The 17,454-nt window shown below is 48.8% G+C and overlaps 1 protein-coding gene across 3 annotated transcripts in view; it reads right to left on the bottom strand.

The window, feature by feature from the left end:
- Positions 1–5,774: 5,774 nt before the first annotated feature.
- The window catches only part of Cpn1 (carboxypeptidase N subunit 1), a 28,110-nt gene continuing 16,430 nt past the window's right edge, over positions 5,775–17,454 (bottom strand). For 2 of the 3 annotated variants that reach the window (XM_075974160.1, XM_075974159.1), the window contains 5 exons: positions 16,636–16,747; positions 15,148–15,287; positions 12,351–12,450; positions 9,508–9,626; positions 5,775–6,820 (listed from right to left, as the gene is read on the bottom strand). In XM_075974160.1, coding sequence (XP_075830275.1) covers positions 6,677–6,820; positions 9,508–9,626; positions 12,351–12,450; positions 15,148–15,287; positions 16,636–16,747 — 615 coding nt within the window. In that variant the 3' untranslated portion in view covers positions 5,775–6,676. The remainder of the gene's footprint in view (positions 6,821–9,507; positions 9,627–12,350; positions 12,451–15,147; positions 15,288–16,635; positions 16,748–17,454) is intronic. The other variant, XM_075974161.1, reaches the window with a different exon arrangement.

Consider the following 17,454-nt stretch of genomic DNA (forward strand, 5'->3'; position numbering starts at 1 on the left):
ACCATCTGTACTGAGATCTGGCGCCCTCTTCTGGCATGTGGGCATACATGGAGGCAGAATGTTGTATATATAATAAATAAATAAATCGTAAAAAAAAAAGAAAAATTATCAAGTAAAGATAACATTCACAATGTACTGAATTCCAATTAATTTGTGTACAGTAAATTAAAAAAAATATTCCATAATCTATCCTCTCTTAGTAAATTCAAAATTTTATACCTAACTTACTTGCTATCATATCTAAGAAAACTTCAACTATAACTATCTAGTCTTCAACTCCAACAAAGACAATAGAAGGATATAATATCATTTATGTAAACAAAACGTTCCTTGCAAATTACTTCTAAAAATTCTAGAAATGACAGAGACATCTGACTGTCTGGACAGTCTCCCCAAGTTCCTTCTCTTTTTTTCTTAAGCCTATGCACACTGTAGAACACACTGGAATGTGTTTAGAGAATTTGCCCATCTGGACCTCTTTCACTGCATATCTTTTAACCTTTGTTGACCACACAAGCTAACTTTAGACTCTTATGCTACATCTGCATCTGTAGTAATAATCACTTGTATTTTAATAAATAAAGCTTGCCTGAAGTTCAGAAAGTGAAACAGCTGCATTGATCAGCCTTACAGACCAGGCAGTGGGCACACACACCTTTAATCCCAGTAACCACACGAATTTGCCATAGAAATCAGGTGGTGCATGCCTTTAATCCCAGCCCCAGAGAGGAATATAAGACAGGAGGAGACAGCTCTCAGACACATTCTCATTCTGAGGCTTTTTGGAGGGAGGATCGCCATTTTTGGAAGGAGGTAGAGGCAAGAGCTAGTGGCTGGCTGTTTTGCTTTTCTGACGTTTAGGTTGAACCCCAATTTCTGTCTCAGGGTTTTTATTAATCGTGCTACATGGCTCCTCCGCATGCACTAGAAGGTGGCTCTGTCCACTCTCAGCTTGGATAGTGAAAGCCAAGCCCAAAGCGTGTACCCAGGTCGGACGTTCATGACCAAGAACTGCATTAAGCCTTTCTAGCTATGGAAGCCGGTGCTTGTGTTGCCACAAGTAGTTTTTACTTGGCTTGCTGGTTCTAGTTTCTATTTACCCTGCTCCCAAATAAATCACACACGAAAGCTTATTCTTAGTTAGGAATGCCTGGCCTTACCTTGACTTGTTTCTTGCCAGCTTTTCTTAACTTAAATAATCCTGACTACTTTTTGCCTCTGGGGCTTTTGTCTTTCTCTATTTCTGTATACCTTTCTTTACTTCTTTCTCTGTGGCTTGCTGTGTAGCTGGGTGGCTGGCGCCTCATGTCCTCCTCTCCTTGTTCTCTTGATTCTCTTTCTTGGTTCTCCTTCTGTTTATTTTCTCTGCCTGCCAGACCCATCTATTCTTGCTCCTGTCTTGCTGTTGGACCATCAGATGTTTTAGACAGGCAGAGAATTGCAGTTTCTCAGAGTTAAACAAATGCAGTGTAAACAAAAGTCACACACCTGAAAATAATATTCCCTTTTCATGCTGGAGCAAGCTTACCATTTGGGGCGATGTAACTACATGTTCCCAGAATGCAACCATTCATACTTGGCCCCAAATCAAAGTTCTTACTCTCACAGATAAGAGCTGTGTTTGGCATCAACACACCCATCACTCAAAGTTGTGTGGATTTTAGAATCCTGAGGCCAGGTCAGGAGATCAAGGCTCGGTGCATATTTATCAGATTTGGAGATCACACGCTGGATTGATATCCTGGATCTAACAGGAGTGAGTCTGACCCCACAGTACTCAGATCTCATGGATTGGAACTGATTTTTAAGTCATGAGAAGCCACTGGGTCCTCCTGTTCTCCTGCTCCACTCTGTCTTCTAAGTCTCGCAGGAAGAAGTCAGGTGCTGCAGGGTTTAGTGAGTTTGACTCTTTGGGGAAGAGAGAAGAGCTCCCATTGGAAGCCATGTGGCACTGACCAGGCAGTCTAGGATGCTCAGTATCCACACCCATGAAGTGTTCCACATCTTCTGACAGTTTGTTGCAAATATGGGCAGCACTGGCCTTTCAGGCAGCAACGGGGCAAGACAGCTCAGCGGTGCCCAGAGCCTCCTGGCAGCCTGAGGACCCGGCTCCGTACCTGGCACCACTACCATACCTCTAGTCCCACTTCTTCCCCCCTCTTTCCATCTCTCCACCACACATTCATTTATTAAAGTGGAGTTGCAATCCACAGTGTGTCCACATGATATATTATTTTGCCCAAACAGCTTTACATACAAATACTATTGTGATAAGTCATTGATCTGGCTCAAGGTTTCTGAAGCCCCATAAATACTGGAATCTCCCTGAGACTTGTCTTGGATATCCTGTTGTTGCCCAGACTCAGGGAGATCATGCGCTGGGCAGCGCATCCAGGGCCAGGACCCGAGTGAACTCCCTTGGACTCCCGAGGGAGCTGCTAACTCCATTTTGAAGGCAGGACCCATTATGCTGTATTGTTACAAATAAACTTCCATTTTACTGTAAGAACTGGGTTGCTGGTTTTCATCTGTTTCCTGGAACCTGGCCTGCCCCAACCCATGACCTTGACTTGCTTGAGAATACGGGACACTCCCTGACCCTCCCTAATCACAACTGCGACCACAGTTTTTTCTGTATTTCCTTACTGTCCTATCGTGTCTCTTCTGTAAACCTACTTTACAACTACTCGCAATTTTACTCCAAAAATGAATTCAGGGCTGCTCTCTTTAACCCGACTTAGGAAGCAATTGCTGGCCAGCTCTTGGGTGCACCCCAATAAAACCGTTTGCTTCAAATGTGGCTCAAATTGTGGTAGTGGTCTTTCTTATTCTCCCCCTGTGGGATTAGCACTTCCCAGGCAGATCATCATGCTTGCAACTATCGCGCAGCACCACCGGGCCCACACTCTACTTCCCCAGCAGGGAGAGTACAGGCCTAGTGGGTGAGGTGAGCAGGTGGTGGCCCAAGTCTCCCAGCAGCCAGAGGACGGGCACTGCGGGGCGACAACATGCTGTTTGGTTTGTGGACCTGCTCCCTTCGTACCGCTGCTGAGATTCTAGTTCTGAATCTCTCTGCCACGGGCATCGCCCCTTTCTGCCATCTTATTTTCCAGTTCCACGGAAGCGCTTTTAAAAAGCATCCTCCCATGAGACCTGGGTCCCAGAGATACTGTGTGCTCTTCAGGCTCACTGTCCTCCGCCGAAGCCTCCACCATCGAAGCCTCCATGGGTCTCTCAGGCTCCTCGGAGCGGCCCCACAGCCTCATGGGTGCCACTGCTGCCGTCTTTCAGCTTGTTTGCTTGTTTTTGTTTGCATTGTTTTCTTCAGTGGTCACATAGCAAATAAAGATCAGAACTACAATTAAAACTCAGGTCTGTCCGAGTCCATTAACTATGATGTCCTACATCAACAAGAGAACCAGCCATTCAGGCTGCCATTCTATAGGGAAGATTTTTTTTCTCTAAAACTCTAGCTATAAAGCAGAAAGCTGGGTGGTGGTGGCACATGTCTTTAATCCCAGCATTCAGGAGGCAGAGGCAGGCAGATCTGAGTTCAAGGCCAGCCGCTTCTACAGAGTGAGTTCCAGGACAATCAGGGCTACACAGAGAAATCCGGGAAAGCTCAGGGGGGGGGGGATCAGTATGAAAATTTGGAAGTCAAAGGACTTTCTTTCTTGTGTCAACTCTGTCCATCTCTACCCTCATGACTTCACATCAGTGTCTCTCTGTTTCACACCTGTTATAACACAATCCCTGAGGCTGGAGAACTTACAAAGTAAAGAGGTTTACTTGAGTTACGATTCCAGCGGCTGAGTCCTAACAGACACCTGCTTCCTGGCAAAGGCCTTATGTCTGCTCCCTTCATTGGGAATGGAGAGGAAGTGACCAGAAGCAGAAGGCACTAGCGGATGAGGTGGGCTTGCTTGGAAACAACCCTCCCAAGCCTGTTACTGCAGATCAGCCCTGATTTATTTGGAGGGCAGGGGCTCATGACCTAATTGTCTTGTATTTGGCCCCACCCCTTACAGCCTCCATTGCCCCAGTGCCTCCACTCTCCTGGGGATCAAGCTTCCAGTGCATGAACCTGAAGGGACAGACATTCAACTGTATACAAACCACAATTTTCCTGCTGGATACATGGAGTTTTCATGCCATGGCCAGAATCTTCTGTATAGCGTGCCCAGGTATTCTGTATAACCTTGTGATTTAATCTTACATCTTTGTACTTGAGTGGGGTGTACTTAGGACAGGCCTCAGAGTTGGGGTGAAGTGTCACGATAGCTTTTGGGTTTCAGCCTCAGGGTGGCAGGCAGAAGAGATCTGAGGGAGGAGACTGAAAATCTCTAGAATGTAGGGGAGTCACAAGGAGCCCACTTGCAGGTGTCTTTGCCCCTGCTCCTCCAGGGCTGAGGCCATCTTCCCGGCTGGCCCCCTGCAGGCTCCTGTCTGCTAGCTCTTCAGGCAACAGCCCTGCCTTTGACAGAACTCTGCAGTGACTCCTGGGTCTTCTAGAGATAAAAGCCAATTTACCCTGTGTACCGGCCTCTCCCGGGCACCCAGCCTCTGCCCTCAGCATCTCACTCCGCCTCACAAAGCCCTGTTCCTGGTAACCTCCTGTCCCTTCCCCTCCCCACCAGGACCCACATCCTTCCCAGAAGCTCCAGGCACCTGCACTTGCCACCTTCTCAGCCTAACCGCACCCCCTCACTTCTTTGCACCTTGCCCTCAGTATATCTTATCTCAGGCTTCACTATTGCTGGGACATGTCGTGATATTTAATTTGTATTTTAATAAATAAAGCTTTGCCTGAAGATCAGAATGCAAAGCAAAGCCACTAGAGGCCAGGGAGTGATGGCGCACACCTTTAATCCCAGGACTTGGGAGACAGAGGCAGGCAGATCCCTGTGAGTTCAAGGCCACCCTGGGGTCCACAAGATTGATCCAGAAACAGATCCAGGTGGTGGTGGCTCACACCTTTAATCCCAGTGTTTGGGAATCACACACTTTTAATCCCAGCACTGTGGAGGTGAAGACAGGAACAATATGGCTAGGCAGAGAGAGGAATATAAAAGGGAAGAGACAGGAACTCACTGGATTGTGGAGTCTGAGGATTCGTGGAGACAGGATATTGCCCTTTTGGTCTGAAGATTTGGTAGAGGTAAAAGGTCTCTCTAGTGGCTTGGCTGTTTTGCTTTTCTGACTTCCAACTTGAACCCCAATATCTGTCTCTGGGATTTTATTATTCATGCTACAGAGACAGGCTTTTCTCGTGGGCTCCCCAGCCCCACCTCAGAGTTATGGGTCACGCAATTATGACAATGTATTACAATCTTCCGAGCTACACTGGCACACTGAGACCATGGGCCATGCTCCCTTCCTCTTCACATTCTCTGCATCCTTTGTGAGCAAGGACTCAGTAAAGATCCTTAGTATGAAGGAAGGAAGGAAAGCCGGGGCCTGCGCCAGCAAGCACTCTGTAACCCCGTTTTGTAAGTATCAGTCCTGTCAAATGACTTAGTATTGGGGAGCCTAAAGACAGAGTGATACTTAGATAATCTAGAAAAATGTGGCGTACATGACAAACAAAGACATCGTGTGTCACTGAGCTGAGCGGTGCCCTCTCATGCTGCACCATTAGAAGGAGGGATCCAAGGAATTAAAGCTGGAAATGGCAAAGAAACCACTAACCTTTTAGCCTGCAGAGACATCTCTTAGGAGGGAGAGGATACATCCTCATTTCTTTTCCTTCTGACCACAGACGGAGATCACTCACACACAGATCAAGAATGTGTTTACTCACAGGAAGAGGCCACATCTTCAAGCTGCTGATGTGTGTGAGGCTGTGCCCCAAGAAGGGAGCGGAGAGCTGCTCATCTCCTCAGGAAAAGGCTAGGTTCATTAGTGGAACAGCTGTGGGATCCCTAGCACCCAGCACTGGGGACAGAGGACTCAGGACACCACCCTGAGGAAGGTTCATCAGCTTGTATGCTAGCAGGCATGAGATGGAAAAGGACCCAGTGTCTTTAGAAACATCTAGTTTGCTCAGTAATGCTCAGTGGGTTCAGCTGGGATTCAGCCAATCCAAGAGCACTGACCTGCAGGACACGCTGCCAGCACACACCAGACTACAGGTGTGCCATGTCTCCTACAAATCCAGAAACTATGGTAAAAGGTGTCACGTTTCCCTTACAGAGCTCACGGGTGAAAGGCAGGGACCTGGACCCTGTAGGTCAAATCCCTCCTTTACTAGGGACCCACTGGCTATTGGTCCCAGACCCTTCTGGATCCCCTCAGCACTGCAGTCATTTTGACAGCTTCATGCCACACCACCCTGTCACCAGCTCCGTGCTGGACTCTGGAGACAGGTGGACAGCCAGCTGGAAGCTGTCTCAGCATGCAGTGCTCACTGGCATGGAACCCAAACCAAACTCCCAGGAAGAAGGTCTCCAGAACCCTGCTGGAGGCATGCAGAGTGGGGCACCAGTTTCCGGAAGGTTCCAACTCCTTTAATGCTGGCTGGCCTAGGGAAGGCTTGCTCCGGGACAGACAGACACACTTGGAACAGTTCTGTATGTGCCTGTGTCTGGATATGTCCCAGATAATAAGGGAGAAGTGTGATCACCGGATCTGAGAGCAGGGACCTGGCCTTGCTGTGGGTGGGCCTGGGTGCTGGGCTTCAGGCAGGGCCTCGATGCCTCTTTGTTGCTGTGTCTTTCTTTTTGGGTATCCGGGACTGCTTTGGCCTGCTTCCCTGTCCTCGGCCGGGAGCTTTCTGCACAGGGTGCACCTGAGATGTGCTTCGATTGAGTTGGAAGTTGACCTGCAAGGGCAAAGCAGAAGCTAAGCACCCGTTTGGACTCTTCCCCCATCACACCAGGTTCTAATGGTAGGACCTACGGACTTGGCAAGTATTTCCCAAAAGAGTGGTGCAGAACCAACCATCAATGGCATTAAGTGTGTGGTTGGATGGACTAAATAGTAGCAAAAAATCCTATCTACACCTGCAATCACAGTTTTGCTTATACCCTGCTTAGGGCAAGGGTGATGATGGAAGCCATCTTAATCTCTATTCCCTCCTAGTGGCTGCGTGAGTCACGGGTACCATGCCCATACACGTCGGTGAGTGTCTCAACCTTCTGCGGCACTGCTTGGCACTAGGGATAAAAGAGGTGACAGAGATTTCCTGGATAGACTTTTTTTTTTCTTTCTGAGATAGGGTCTCACTATGTAGTCCCAGCTACTCAGAACTTGCTTTGTAGACCAGGCTGACCTAGAACTCACAGAGATCCACCTGCCTCTGTCTCCTGACTTCTGGGATTAAAGGCGTGCACTACCGCATCCTCCTGAATTCTTAAGCCCAAGATTACAAGGGCATCGGTGTGATCTAAGGACTGTGTACAACTGTTCTCTAGCCATGGAACACATATGGAAAGATGCTGTGGACTCAGTGGGGGACAGTGGGTGTGGGGCACTGGGTGTGGCTATAGAGCCAGCCCAGGCAGCAGAAGAGGAGGGCGTGACCCAAGTCCTAACTGCACTCCCCTGGGGCTTCCCTGGCAATCCCTTCTTGTAATAGTTTGAACTATTGAAACAGCAGGGAGTTAAAAACACGCCCTGAGTTTCCTGCCTCTTCCATAAAAATCCATAGCCAGGTTTTCTGCTCGCTCTGTAAAGGGGAGGGGAGTCAGTGACAACTGTGTGAGACCATTTCCTACTTTCCATTAGTAAATACATAAACCCGGGAAAGGGAGAGAAGAGAGGAGACAGGCCACAAGAGGAGGAAGGGGCACAGGAGGAAGAAAGGCTCGGCCATCTGCAGGAAGGTGGCGACAGCAGAGAATTCTGGGCCCTGGGAGAGATTTTAATCCTCTTAATTGTGAGATGAAAACCCTTTAATAAACATGTTTTTTTTCTTCCCTGGGGAAAGTGGCTAACTGCTCTAAAATTCAAATGGAAGCGAAGCAGCCGCTAGTGCAGTCAATCAAGAGACTGGCAGTGGCTACTGCCACATCCAAACGACAGACTGTGCCTCTGGGTTATACTTGACACAATGAATGGGTACACTAGTTTATTTAAAGGATACGGGGGTGAACTACTTCAAAATAAGCTTAACTCAAGAAGCCTTGGAGCTGTTTACATCTGGCAGTGAACAAGCTTGCCTATAGCTCACGGTTTATGTGTGTGGCTGCTGCTGGCGTTTAATTTTAGGGTGCAATGGGGGAAGAAAAGGGATTGCTGGCTGGGAAATCAGGTTCTGTATAATAGAGGGCCGTCTTCTCTTCCCCTGGCTGTCAGTATAAATTACATGCCATACAAGAGCGAAGGCCAGAGTTTGAATCCCCACAAGCCACTTAAAGCAAGACTAATCCCAGAGACCCTGCAACAAGGCTGGGGGCAGAGGTGGAGCATCCCAGGCTAGCTAGCCTGGAGCACACATACTGTGCAGCGGACATCAAAGACACACACTGCCTCAGAGAAGGTGGCAGGCAAGGACGGACACTCGAAATCATCCTCGGACTGCCATGCAAGTGCCATAGCATGTCCACACCCTGTCCTCCCAATACATACTCATACACATCATATAAATCACACACACACACACACACACACACACACACACACACACACACAGAGAGAGAGAGAGAGAGAGAGAGAGAGAGAGAGAGAGAGAGAATATGTGAATATGTAGGAGGTGTTTTGGGGGCAATGATCTGTAAGTTTTGGGGGAATTTTAAAGGACCTGAAGCTCTCTTTGCTCTGTGGCTTGTGGGGTTCTGCGCACAGGCAGGGAGCATAGAGTGAGTCCCTGAGACTCATTGGGAGGTGACTCCCACCCCCTCCATCCACCCACTGTGTGATACTGTACAGTTACTCACAGGTAGTCGTGAAGGTTAAAATGGATAATTCCTGGAAGATCTTATATAGTATCTGATGCCCAGAAACTACCCAAAAGACACTGCATACTCTATTCAAATATATGAGCCACCTGAGGGCGTTGGAGGGCTGACATTCATGGCCCCTTAATGTTCTGAGGTTCTGGTGTAATATGATCGACAGGGAAATGTTCGAGGCTCGGAGTCAATGGTTCTTTGCTTCTTTTCCTACCCATAAATGAGAGCTGTAGAGAGTTGAGAATTGGAGGTGGCTGGTCCTTAGTGGCAGCAACGGGAAAGTGAGCCCGAGATCACAGGGCACAGACGGCTTGCAGAGCGCCACCTAGTGGTGGACCCTGTTAATGGGAAAGATGCAATCAGGGTTGCCCGGGGCACCCACAGTGACCCAGTGCTTACTGACCAGCCTTGTGCACCTCTATGGACCTGTGCTTTGTCTTTGCAATCCCTGAGAAGGAAGTGTTAGCACTAAAATACAGAGGAAGAAGCAGGATAAGAAAGACAGGCTGTGCCAAAGAGACAAATCAGGAAAGTCAGGGGGAACCCAGCAACGGGGCTGTTTAAGATACTGCATGACATTTACAGATAAGGTTACATATGGCTCAGCCAGACTCACCAGTGTTGGTCCCGCAGGCCCCACGGTCACAGTCACTGTTTGGGGGTCATACCCTGGTGCCTTGGCAGTGACAGTATAAGTCCCCGGAAGCAGCAGACGGAAGTAATCTCCATGCTCACCTAAACGTCAGAAGGATGTAACTCAACCAGCTGACTTCAAACCTACTTCAGAAAGAACCTGGCTGTGAAAGCGGTCTGGGGTTTGACCTGACTACGAGCCTGTTCTTTTTTTTTTTTTTTTCTTTCTCGAAGCATGATGAAACCTGTAAACAGCTAAACCATTCAGAAGTTCCTGGGTTGGAGTTACTCCTGGGAAGGTTCCCTTGTGTTCTGCCTCAAACTACAGTCCATTCTGGATCCTGGGTCTCATACAGACACATGCTCACTAAAAGTCGCCAGGAAAGAGAGAAGGTGGAAACGTCTGTTAATATTCTGCCTGATAAGAAAACTTCGAGCCCTCTGACATTTGAAAAACCATTGCGAAGAAAGAGCTTCTGTTTGAAGAAATAATACCCCACGCCTAAAGCTGTATGGAGGCAGATTTTACCAGAGAGAAGCAGAAACAACTGTGGTGAAGAGCTGTCAAAGAGAGAAACCGACTGTCCTGTAGAACTGTGGGTTCTCCCGAAGCTGAACCGAGGCCCTGGAAAAGCTGAGCGGCGCATCCTGGGGGTTCCAGGTGAGACAACCGGCGCCCAGGAATGTTACACCTGTGAGAGACTAAACGATCACTAACGGTCTAGCTTGAGCATCTTACTTTTCTCTTCTCCCCCACCTCCCACCTCCTCTCTGTGGTGAGACAGCAGGGTTTCATGTGGCCCAAACTAGCATCAAAGTTACTACTCAGTCTGGCCTCAAATTCATGATCTTCCTTCCTCAGGCCTTCTGAGTGTTGGCGTTACAGGGTATACCACCATGCTGGCCAGAGAATATTGTTTTTAATGCATTGTTTAAAAGGCTGGGTCTTATATATAAGTCCCAAACTAGTTATATTACCCAAGGATGGCCTCAAATATATGACCTTTCTGCCTCGACCTCCCCAGTTTAGGATTACAGGTATGTGTTACGTTGCCTAATTTGTATGGTGCTGATCTCATGCATCCCAACCTGGTCTTAACTTCACGCCGTAGCCAAGGGTGCCCTTGTGTGCTCCCGAATGCTAGGATTACAGGTATGTGCCCCCACGCCCAGCTCATTCAGTGCTGGGAGTGAATCCAGAGCGTCTTGCATGCTAGACAAGTCCTTTACCAAGCTGGACCCTGGCCCTGTAATTTACTTTGAAATACTTTAGCAATGCAGTGTGTTATTATGCACACATTGGACAGTTTAGGGTATATCCAGAAACTGTCATTATCTTAACTGGGGGCTCACACTCAAGGGTGATTAGCAATTGTGTTACAAAAGCTCCATTCTAGACACTTCTTCAAAGAGGCTGTCTCCACCTGTAACTAACACCAGGTGCTTTGCTAAGTAGCACAGCAATGGCACTAACGAGAGGAGTGACTTCTATTTCACATAATGGATGCTGAAAATGGGGCCTCTCTGTGGTGGCTGTTCTTAGTGGCTCTGATGTTTTTACAGACCTTCCCACCCTTGCTTAAATGGGTGAGAACCAGAAGCCTGTGAGCCTGGGAAAAGTGCTGAGGTCTGATCCGTACACGGTCCTGTATGCAGCTGCTGGGCTGGAAGATTCCTGGTTCCCGGCCAGATTGAGGTGACAGAATTCTTTTAGAACATTGCCTTTTCCTTAAAGAAGTCCTCCACTGAAGAGGCTCTGAGACCTCCTTCGAAGACCGGAAGATTTCGTCCAGCCTGGACAGACAGCACGAGCTATGAGATGCCTGCCCGGTAGTTAAGGAGGTTGTTTTGAGAAGTGGGTAGCCATCAACATCTATGAAATAGAAACTCCTGAGTGGTGAGCGGTTGGACTCAGCTGGGGACTTCGCCATACTATTCTTCCATGAGATGATTCTGTACCTGTTGGCATTCACTGTCCCTCGACAGAATCTAGAAGCACCTAGGATGAGCTTCTGGGGGTGGGCCCGTTAGGAATTATCTTGACCGTGTTAACTGAGGTGAGACCGCTCACCCACTGTGAATGGCCTCATTCCCTGGCTGGGATCCTGGGCTGTGAGAGCGAAGACAAAGAGCTGGGTCCTCACGTGTACACATTCGTCAATTCGTTTCCTGATTATGGATGTGAGTTGGCCAGAGGCTTCAAGCTCCTGCCTGCCACCTCGACCCCCGACTGGAATGGACTAGACCCTGGAAGTGTGAGCCAGAATAAGCCCTTTTCTCCCCTAAGGTGCTTATTTTTTCAGAGTACTTTATCATAGCACCAGCAAAAGAAATCAAGACAGCACCCTTCCAGCAGGCTCTAGGTCAGCCCAAGATTATCCTCCACTGATGACCTCACCCCAGATCAAGACTGTAGGAATCTAATCGACCAGCTTTTCATGAACGGACATGTGGAAAAGGCCTGAGCCAGAGGCCAGACTAAACATGAGTGCCAGCATCCTTCTCAGCCTGTTCCACACTGCCATTATTAATTAATTTCGTCAAGCCCAGAAACACTTCCAATAAGACTCTCTCCACAGTGATCCCTGAACTCTGACTAGGAGCTCCGTTGGCACCGATGCTCGCCGCTCTCAGAGCCTGCTCGCTCCAGACAGAAGTGAGAGAATTTCCTTAACTTTGGCTGCTTGATGCAGCGCTTGTTTTGTTTCCATATCCAGCATCCTCCCTTCCTGCAGGGCCTCACCCTGTGTTCTTGATGACTGGTCTCTCTGGCTCACAACTGGTCCCCAGTTCTACTGAAGGAGCCGTCCTTCAGTACCTACCTACCTGAAGTAACATCATGATTGATCCCAGTGACAGAAATGACAGCCCCTGTGAGGTTGTTAGAGTTCTCATCGAGCACCATGCCCTTGATGCCCTGGTGGACCTGCAGGAGACAGTGGCCAACAGCGGGTTAGAACAGCTGCGCGGTAGGCGGGAGAGGCTCTGGCCTTTCTGGTGGGTCCCCACGGTCTGTCTTCACTAACGCCATGGCAGCAGCCTCCAGAGCAGGCTTTCACTGTCCTGCCAACCCCATAATCCCTTCTCGGTAGATGGAGTGAGTCTGCTATACTCTCAGCCATCCTTCCTTCTCAAAGCCTTCCTAACTCAGAAGGCTTTAGGCTCCTGCGCTGGTCTGTAAAGCTGCAGTCCCCATCAGCAGCCCGTCCTCATGACAGGTACCCTCTGCCTTGTTCCTCAGATCTGCCTCCATTCCAGGCACACTGCTAATCTAAGCTTTTTACATTTTTATTAATTTTATGGGTTTGGGTATTTTGCCTGCATGTGTGCCTGTGCACCATGTGTGTGTCTGGTGCCCAAAGAGGGTCTCAGACTCACTGGGACTAGAGTCACCATAGAGTCCCCAATGATTGTGAGCCACCATGAGGGTGCTGAAAGCCAAACTCAGCTCTTCTGAAAGAGCAGCCAGTGTGCTCAACTGCTGAGCCATTGCTCCAGTTCCTGATGGTCTAATCTTGAATTTTGCTTATATAAGTACCGCGCACTAACCGATTGCGCCACTGGAGCTCCGAATTTTGCTTATATTTTAAAAAAAACAAAAACAAAAACTTTAAATTGTGATAAGGGCTGTCGAGATGGCCTAGTGGTTAAAGGTGTTTGCTGCTGAGCCTGACAACCCGAATCTGATCCCAGGTCCCAAATGATAGAAGGAGAGAACAGACTCCCTCCCACAACCTGTCTTCTGTCTTCCAAACAAACACCATAGCATGGATGCACACACACACTTTAAAATAAATTGTGATAAAATCCTCATACTGTAAATTGTACAGTCCAGTTTATCAAATATATTTGGAATGTGTCCCCAGCATGATGACTCATTTCCAGAAGTCTCTTTATCTGACAGCACTGGAACTCCTCCCCTTAAATAGTAACTTTCTATCACTCACTTCTGGGTTTTGAAAACCCACCAATCCCTGGGCTCGCCCCAAGCTCAGGACTTGAAATCCCACCAATACCCATCCTGGAAAACTCCACCCCCAAGAAACCCTAAATAACTCTGCCTTTCTCTCAGTTCCCTGCTGCTTCCCACCTGAGCAGATCTCTCCCAATCAATCTCTTGTGTGAGGTGTGTGTGACCTCGTGGTATTCCTTGGTGGTATCCCATGCCAGAATACCTTCCCCTCAGAGCTGCGACACTTACACCCCCACCTTCTGCTCCTCCGTCCCAGCCACCATTCTGCATTCTTTCTCTCTGATTTTAAGAATTGTATCTAGACAAATGGAGTCGCATAATATACGTGCTTGTGACTGGCTTATTTCCCTTAGCATAATGTCCTCACGGTCCATCCATGCTAAGGTATGTGTCAGAGCTTACTTTGTTTTGAAGGCTGAGTAATTTCCTTCCTTCCTTCCTTCCTTCCTTCCTTCCTTCCTTCCTTCCTTCCTTCCTTCCTTCCTTCCTTCCTTCCTTCCTTCCTTTCTTCCTGTCTGTCTATTTGATTCCACTTCTTTGGGATAATTTTCTTTTAATTGCTGTTTCCTTTGTGGCTCTGGAGACCCGACTCTGGGTCTCTCTCATGTTAAGCAAGCACTTTATCACTGAACTAAACTTCAGCTGATTTTTAGTTTTTCGGAAGTGCTGTCAAGTTGTTTTCACAGAAGTAACATAATTTTCCACTCCCAGCAGCTGTGCTCATGGGGTCCAGTTTCTCCACCTCCTCCTAAGCCTGTCATTCCTGTTTTTAACAGAAGCTGCTCCAGTGCATGTGAGTGGCAGCCCCTGTGGCTGGCGCCCCTGGCTGTGGCAGCCCCTGTGGTTGGCGACCCTGGACTGTGACAGCCCCTGTGGTTGGAGACCCTGGCTGTGACAGCCCCTGTGGCTGGTGATGCTGGGCATGGCAGCCCCTGTGGTTGGAGACCCTGGCTGTGACAGCCCCTGTGGCTGGTGATGCTGGGCATGGCAGCCCCTGTGGCTGGTGACACTGAGTGTGACAGCCCCTGTGGTTGGTGACCCTGGCTGTGGCGGCCCCTGTGGTCGGTGACACTGAGTGTGGCAGCCCCTGTGGCTGGTGATGCTGGGCATGGCAGCCCCTGTGGCTGGTGACACTGAGTGTGACAGCCCCTGTGGTTGGTGACACTGGGCATGGCAGCCCCTGTGGCTGGTGATGCTGGGCATGGCAGCCCCTGTGGCTGGTGACCCTGGGCATGCTTTAAGCTGTGCAGCTTGGCTTTTCTCACCTATCTACTTTGGAGGACCCTGCCCTGCTCTCAACACCTGGCCAGCCTGTGCCCTCCGCTCCTTGGACTCTTACTCTAAGAGTCCCCGCCACCACACGGCTTTCTTCATACCATTCCTCTTTTTAACACTTTACAGAACTCACTCTCTTATTTTTTTTATTGCCTGTGCGTTAGAAGGGCAGTTCCGTACAGACAGAGACATGCTTGTCTACTCAGAATCCCTGGCTCTCAGTAAAGCTTGGACAGACAGCAGTGCTCCAGGACACTGAGCAGAATGCTTGTTGCACTGAGTCAGAGCCAGGGCCAGGCCTGCGTCCATGGCAACCCCAGCCGCCATTGGAAACACCTCTCCTGCAACCACAAGAGTCAAAAAATGACATCTTACCTGTTCCAAGAACTGGATTAAGGCTTCCCGGTTACCCAGCCACTCCCGCGGCAGCTCCTCCTGCCGGGGGAACTTGTTGCAGCTCAGCTCTAGTGTGATCTCAAAGCAGTTGGTATGGAGATAATTGAAGTCTTGCATTCCTAGGGAAGGAGCCCATAGCGGGTTTTGTGTGGAGCGCCCACCGTCACCCCACCCCATCTTCCTCTTTAGTCACAATTTCTCTGCTACATCTTCATCACCTTCTCTTCTACCTCCTGACATCTGTTAACCCTTATCCTACACAGAGTTGTTCCTCCGGTCTCATACGTGTTTGTATGTCTAACTTCCCAAGGGTACTGTTGATGCAGGGTCAGATACCACACGCTCAGACAATCATTGTGATCGACATAATTAACTTAGTTAATCTAGAGACTGAGCCAGTTTGCTTCAGAGTAGAGAATTTCTGAGGAGGCACGGGCCACGCTTTCTCAGAGGACAGGGAAGGTGGGAAGGAGAGAAAAAAATAAAACAATCATGATTTGAAAAAGCGTATCTAACGATTCCGATTTGGGGGTGGGGAGGCTGGTTTCCCAATACAAAGTTAAAGAAATAGAATCTAACTGAATCTTCCTGATGTGTTATCAAGTTGGTTTGGGGCCACAAGTCTTAACTTCTCAGTAACCCAGGGACGCCATGGTTTTTCTCCTCTCCGCTCTCCCCAGGACCAAACATTAGCTAAGCCCTCATCAATATGGGTGGCTCAGATGTGAGCGTATAGAAAAGATGGATGTGAGCACTATGCACGCAGCTCCTCCTCCAGCCTCTTCCCTGTCCATGTGGTGCAAGGTTCACAAGCCGGTTCCAGGCAGGTTCAGGGAAGAGGTGGAAATGGGGTGGAGAAAGGGGACCATGTGCACCCCCTACTAGATCTCCCTATCTTTTGTTATCGATGGCCAATGCCCATGCAAGTTCCTGCTGTGGGTAGCTGATAGCCCCAGTAGAGAGAGCAGCCACCAAGGAGGCAAGCCCCTCGGCTCACCTGCTGCTGTCTGAAGCTCACCTCTGCGCTGCTTTTGAAAACAGAGTGTTTAGAAGCCAAGTATTTCAACTGCTTTACTTAAAGTATCAAAATTATGAAGTGAGTGTGTTATCGGGATTAGAGACAGGAAAAACCAAAGCACAGAGGGGCCATGCAATTAGCCTGAAGCCACACAGCTGGTGCACAAACAAGATGAATTCCAAGCCCATTTAATCTCAGAGATCACACCCTTTGCCACTCGGTCTCATTTTCCTCCTATGCCCCAGCAGATAAGGGCATAAAACAGTACCTGGACAAGCCCACACATTATCGCCTCCTTGGTCTGTTAGGATCACAAATAGGCTATTAAATGCCAGCTGGGGAGCTCTCTGTTTCTCCACCCGCCCCTACCCGCCATGGTGCAAAATTCTATAGTATTCCCTATGAGTTCCTGAGGAGGAAGCAATGGCCATTCCCAGAACTCCACTTACCCTTGCTGAGAGAGTACCAGGACGCCCCGTTGGTGATGCCGTCTGGGAAGTAATCGCCACAGTTCCAGCCTTGGTGCATCCAGCCATGCGCATAGGAGTAGACCTTGGCCAGCTGGAGAAAAGGCGGAAAATGACTGCAAGCAATCCCAACTCACACAGCCCTGGCTGAGCCTAACTAGGGGGACGCCAAGAGGCTACAATGTCACCAAATACTTATATGCTTCAGTGCAAGGGAAGTGTGATCAGAGACAGAGGAGGTGATGAGGTGGTGGTGGTGTGTGCACATGTGTGTGTGTGCATGCGTGTGTGCATGCGTGTGTGCATGCGTGTATGCATGTGCAAGTATGTACATGCATTTATGTAAGTGAGCATTTATGTATCTGGACTGCAGTTGGGAATTCTACAGTCCTCCTTTGCCTCTCTCCCTCTCTGTTGAGTTTTTTGAAACAGGGTCTCACTCTGTTGTCCAGGCTGCCTTTGAACTCAATCCTGCCTCAGCTTCCAGATGCTGCAATTGCTGCGAGGAGCCCTGTATTCTGGTGTTTCCACTTTCTCGGGGATAAGTCTGTCACATGCAAAGGGAGGGGTGGCAGCAGATCATACAGGAAGCCCTTTCAGTTGGACCATTTTCTAGATAAATTCAATGACAGCTAAAAGATGTGTGTTGGAAAGAGATGCACATGCTTAGACTCTATGATCCCATTACTTTTTAATGCTTTTTTATTTTTCTCTTTTGTTTTTTTGAGACATATTTCCCTGGCTGGCCTAGAAATGCCTCCTAGGTGCTGGGATTAAAGGTGTACGTCACCATGCCTGATC

This window comes from Microtus pennsylvanicus, chromosome 5 (genome assembly GCF_037038515.1).
Source record: "Microtus pennsylvanicus isolate mMicPen1 chromosome 5, mMicPen1.hap1, whole genome shotgun sequence".
Lineage (NCBI taxonomy): Eukaryota > Metazoa > Chordata > Mammalia > Rodentia > Cricetidae > Microtus > Microtus pennsylvanicus.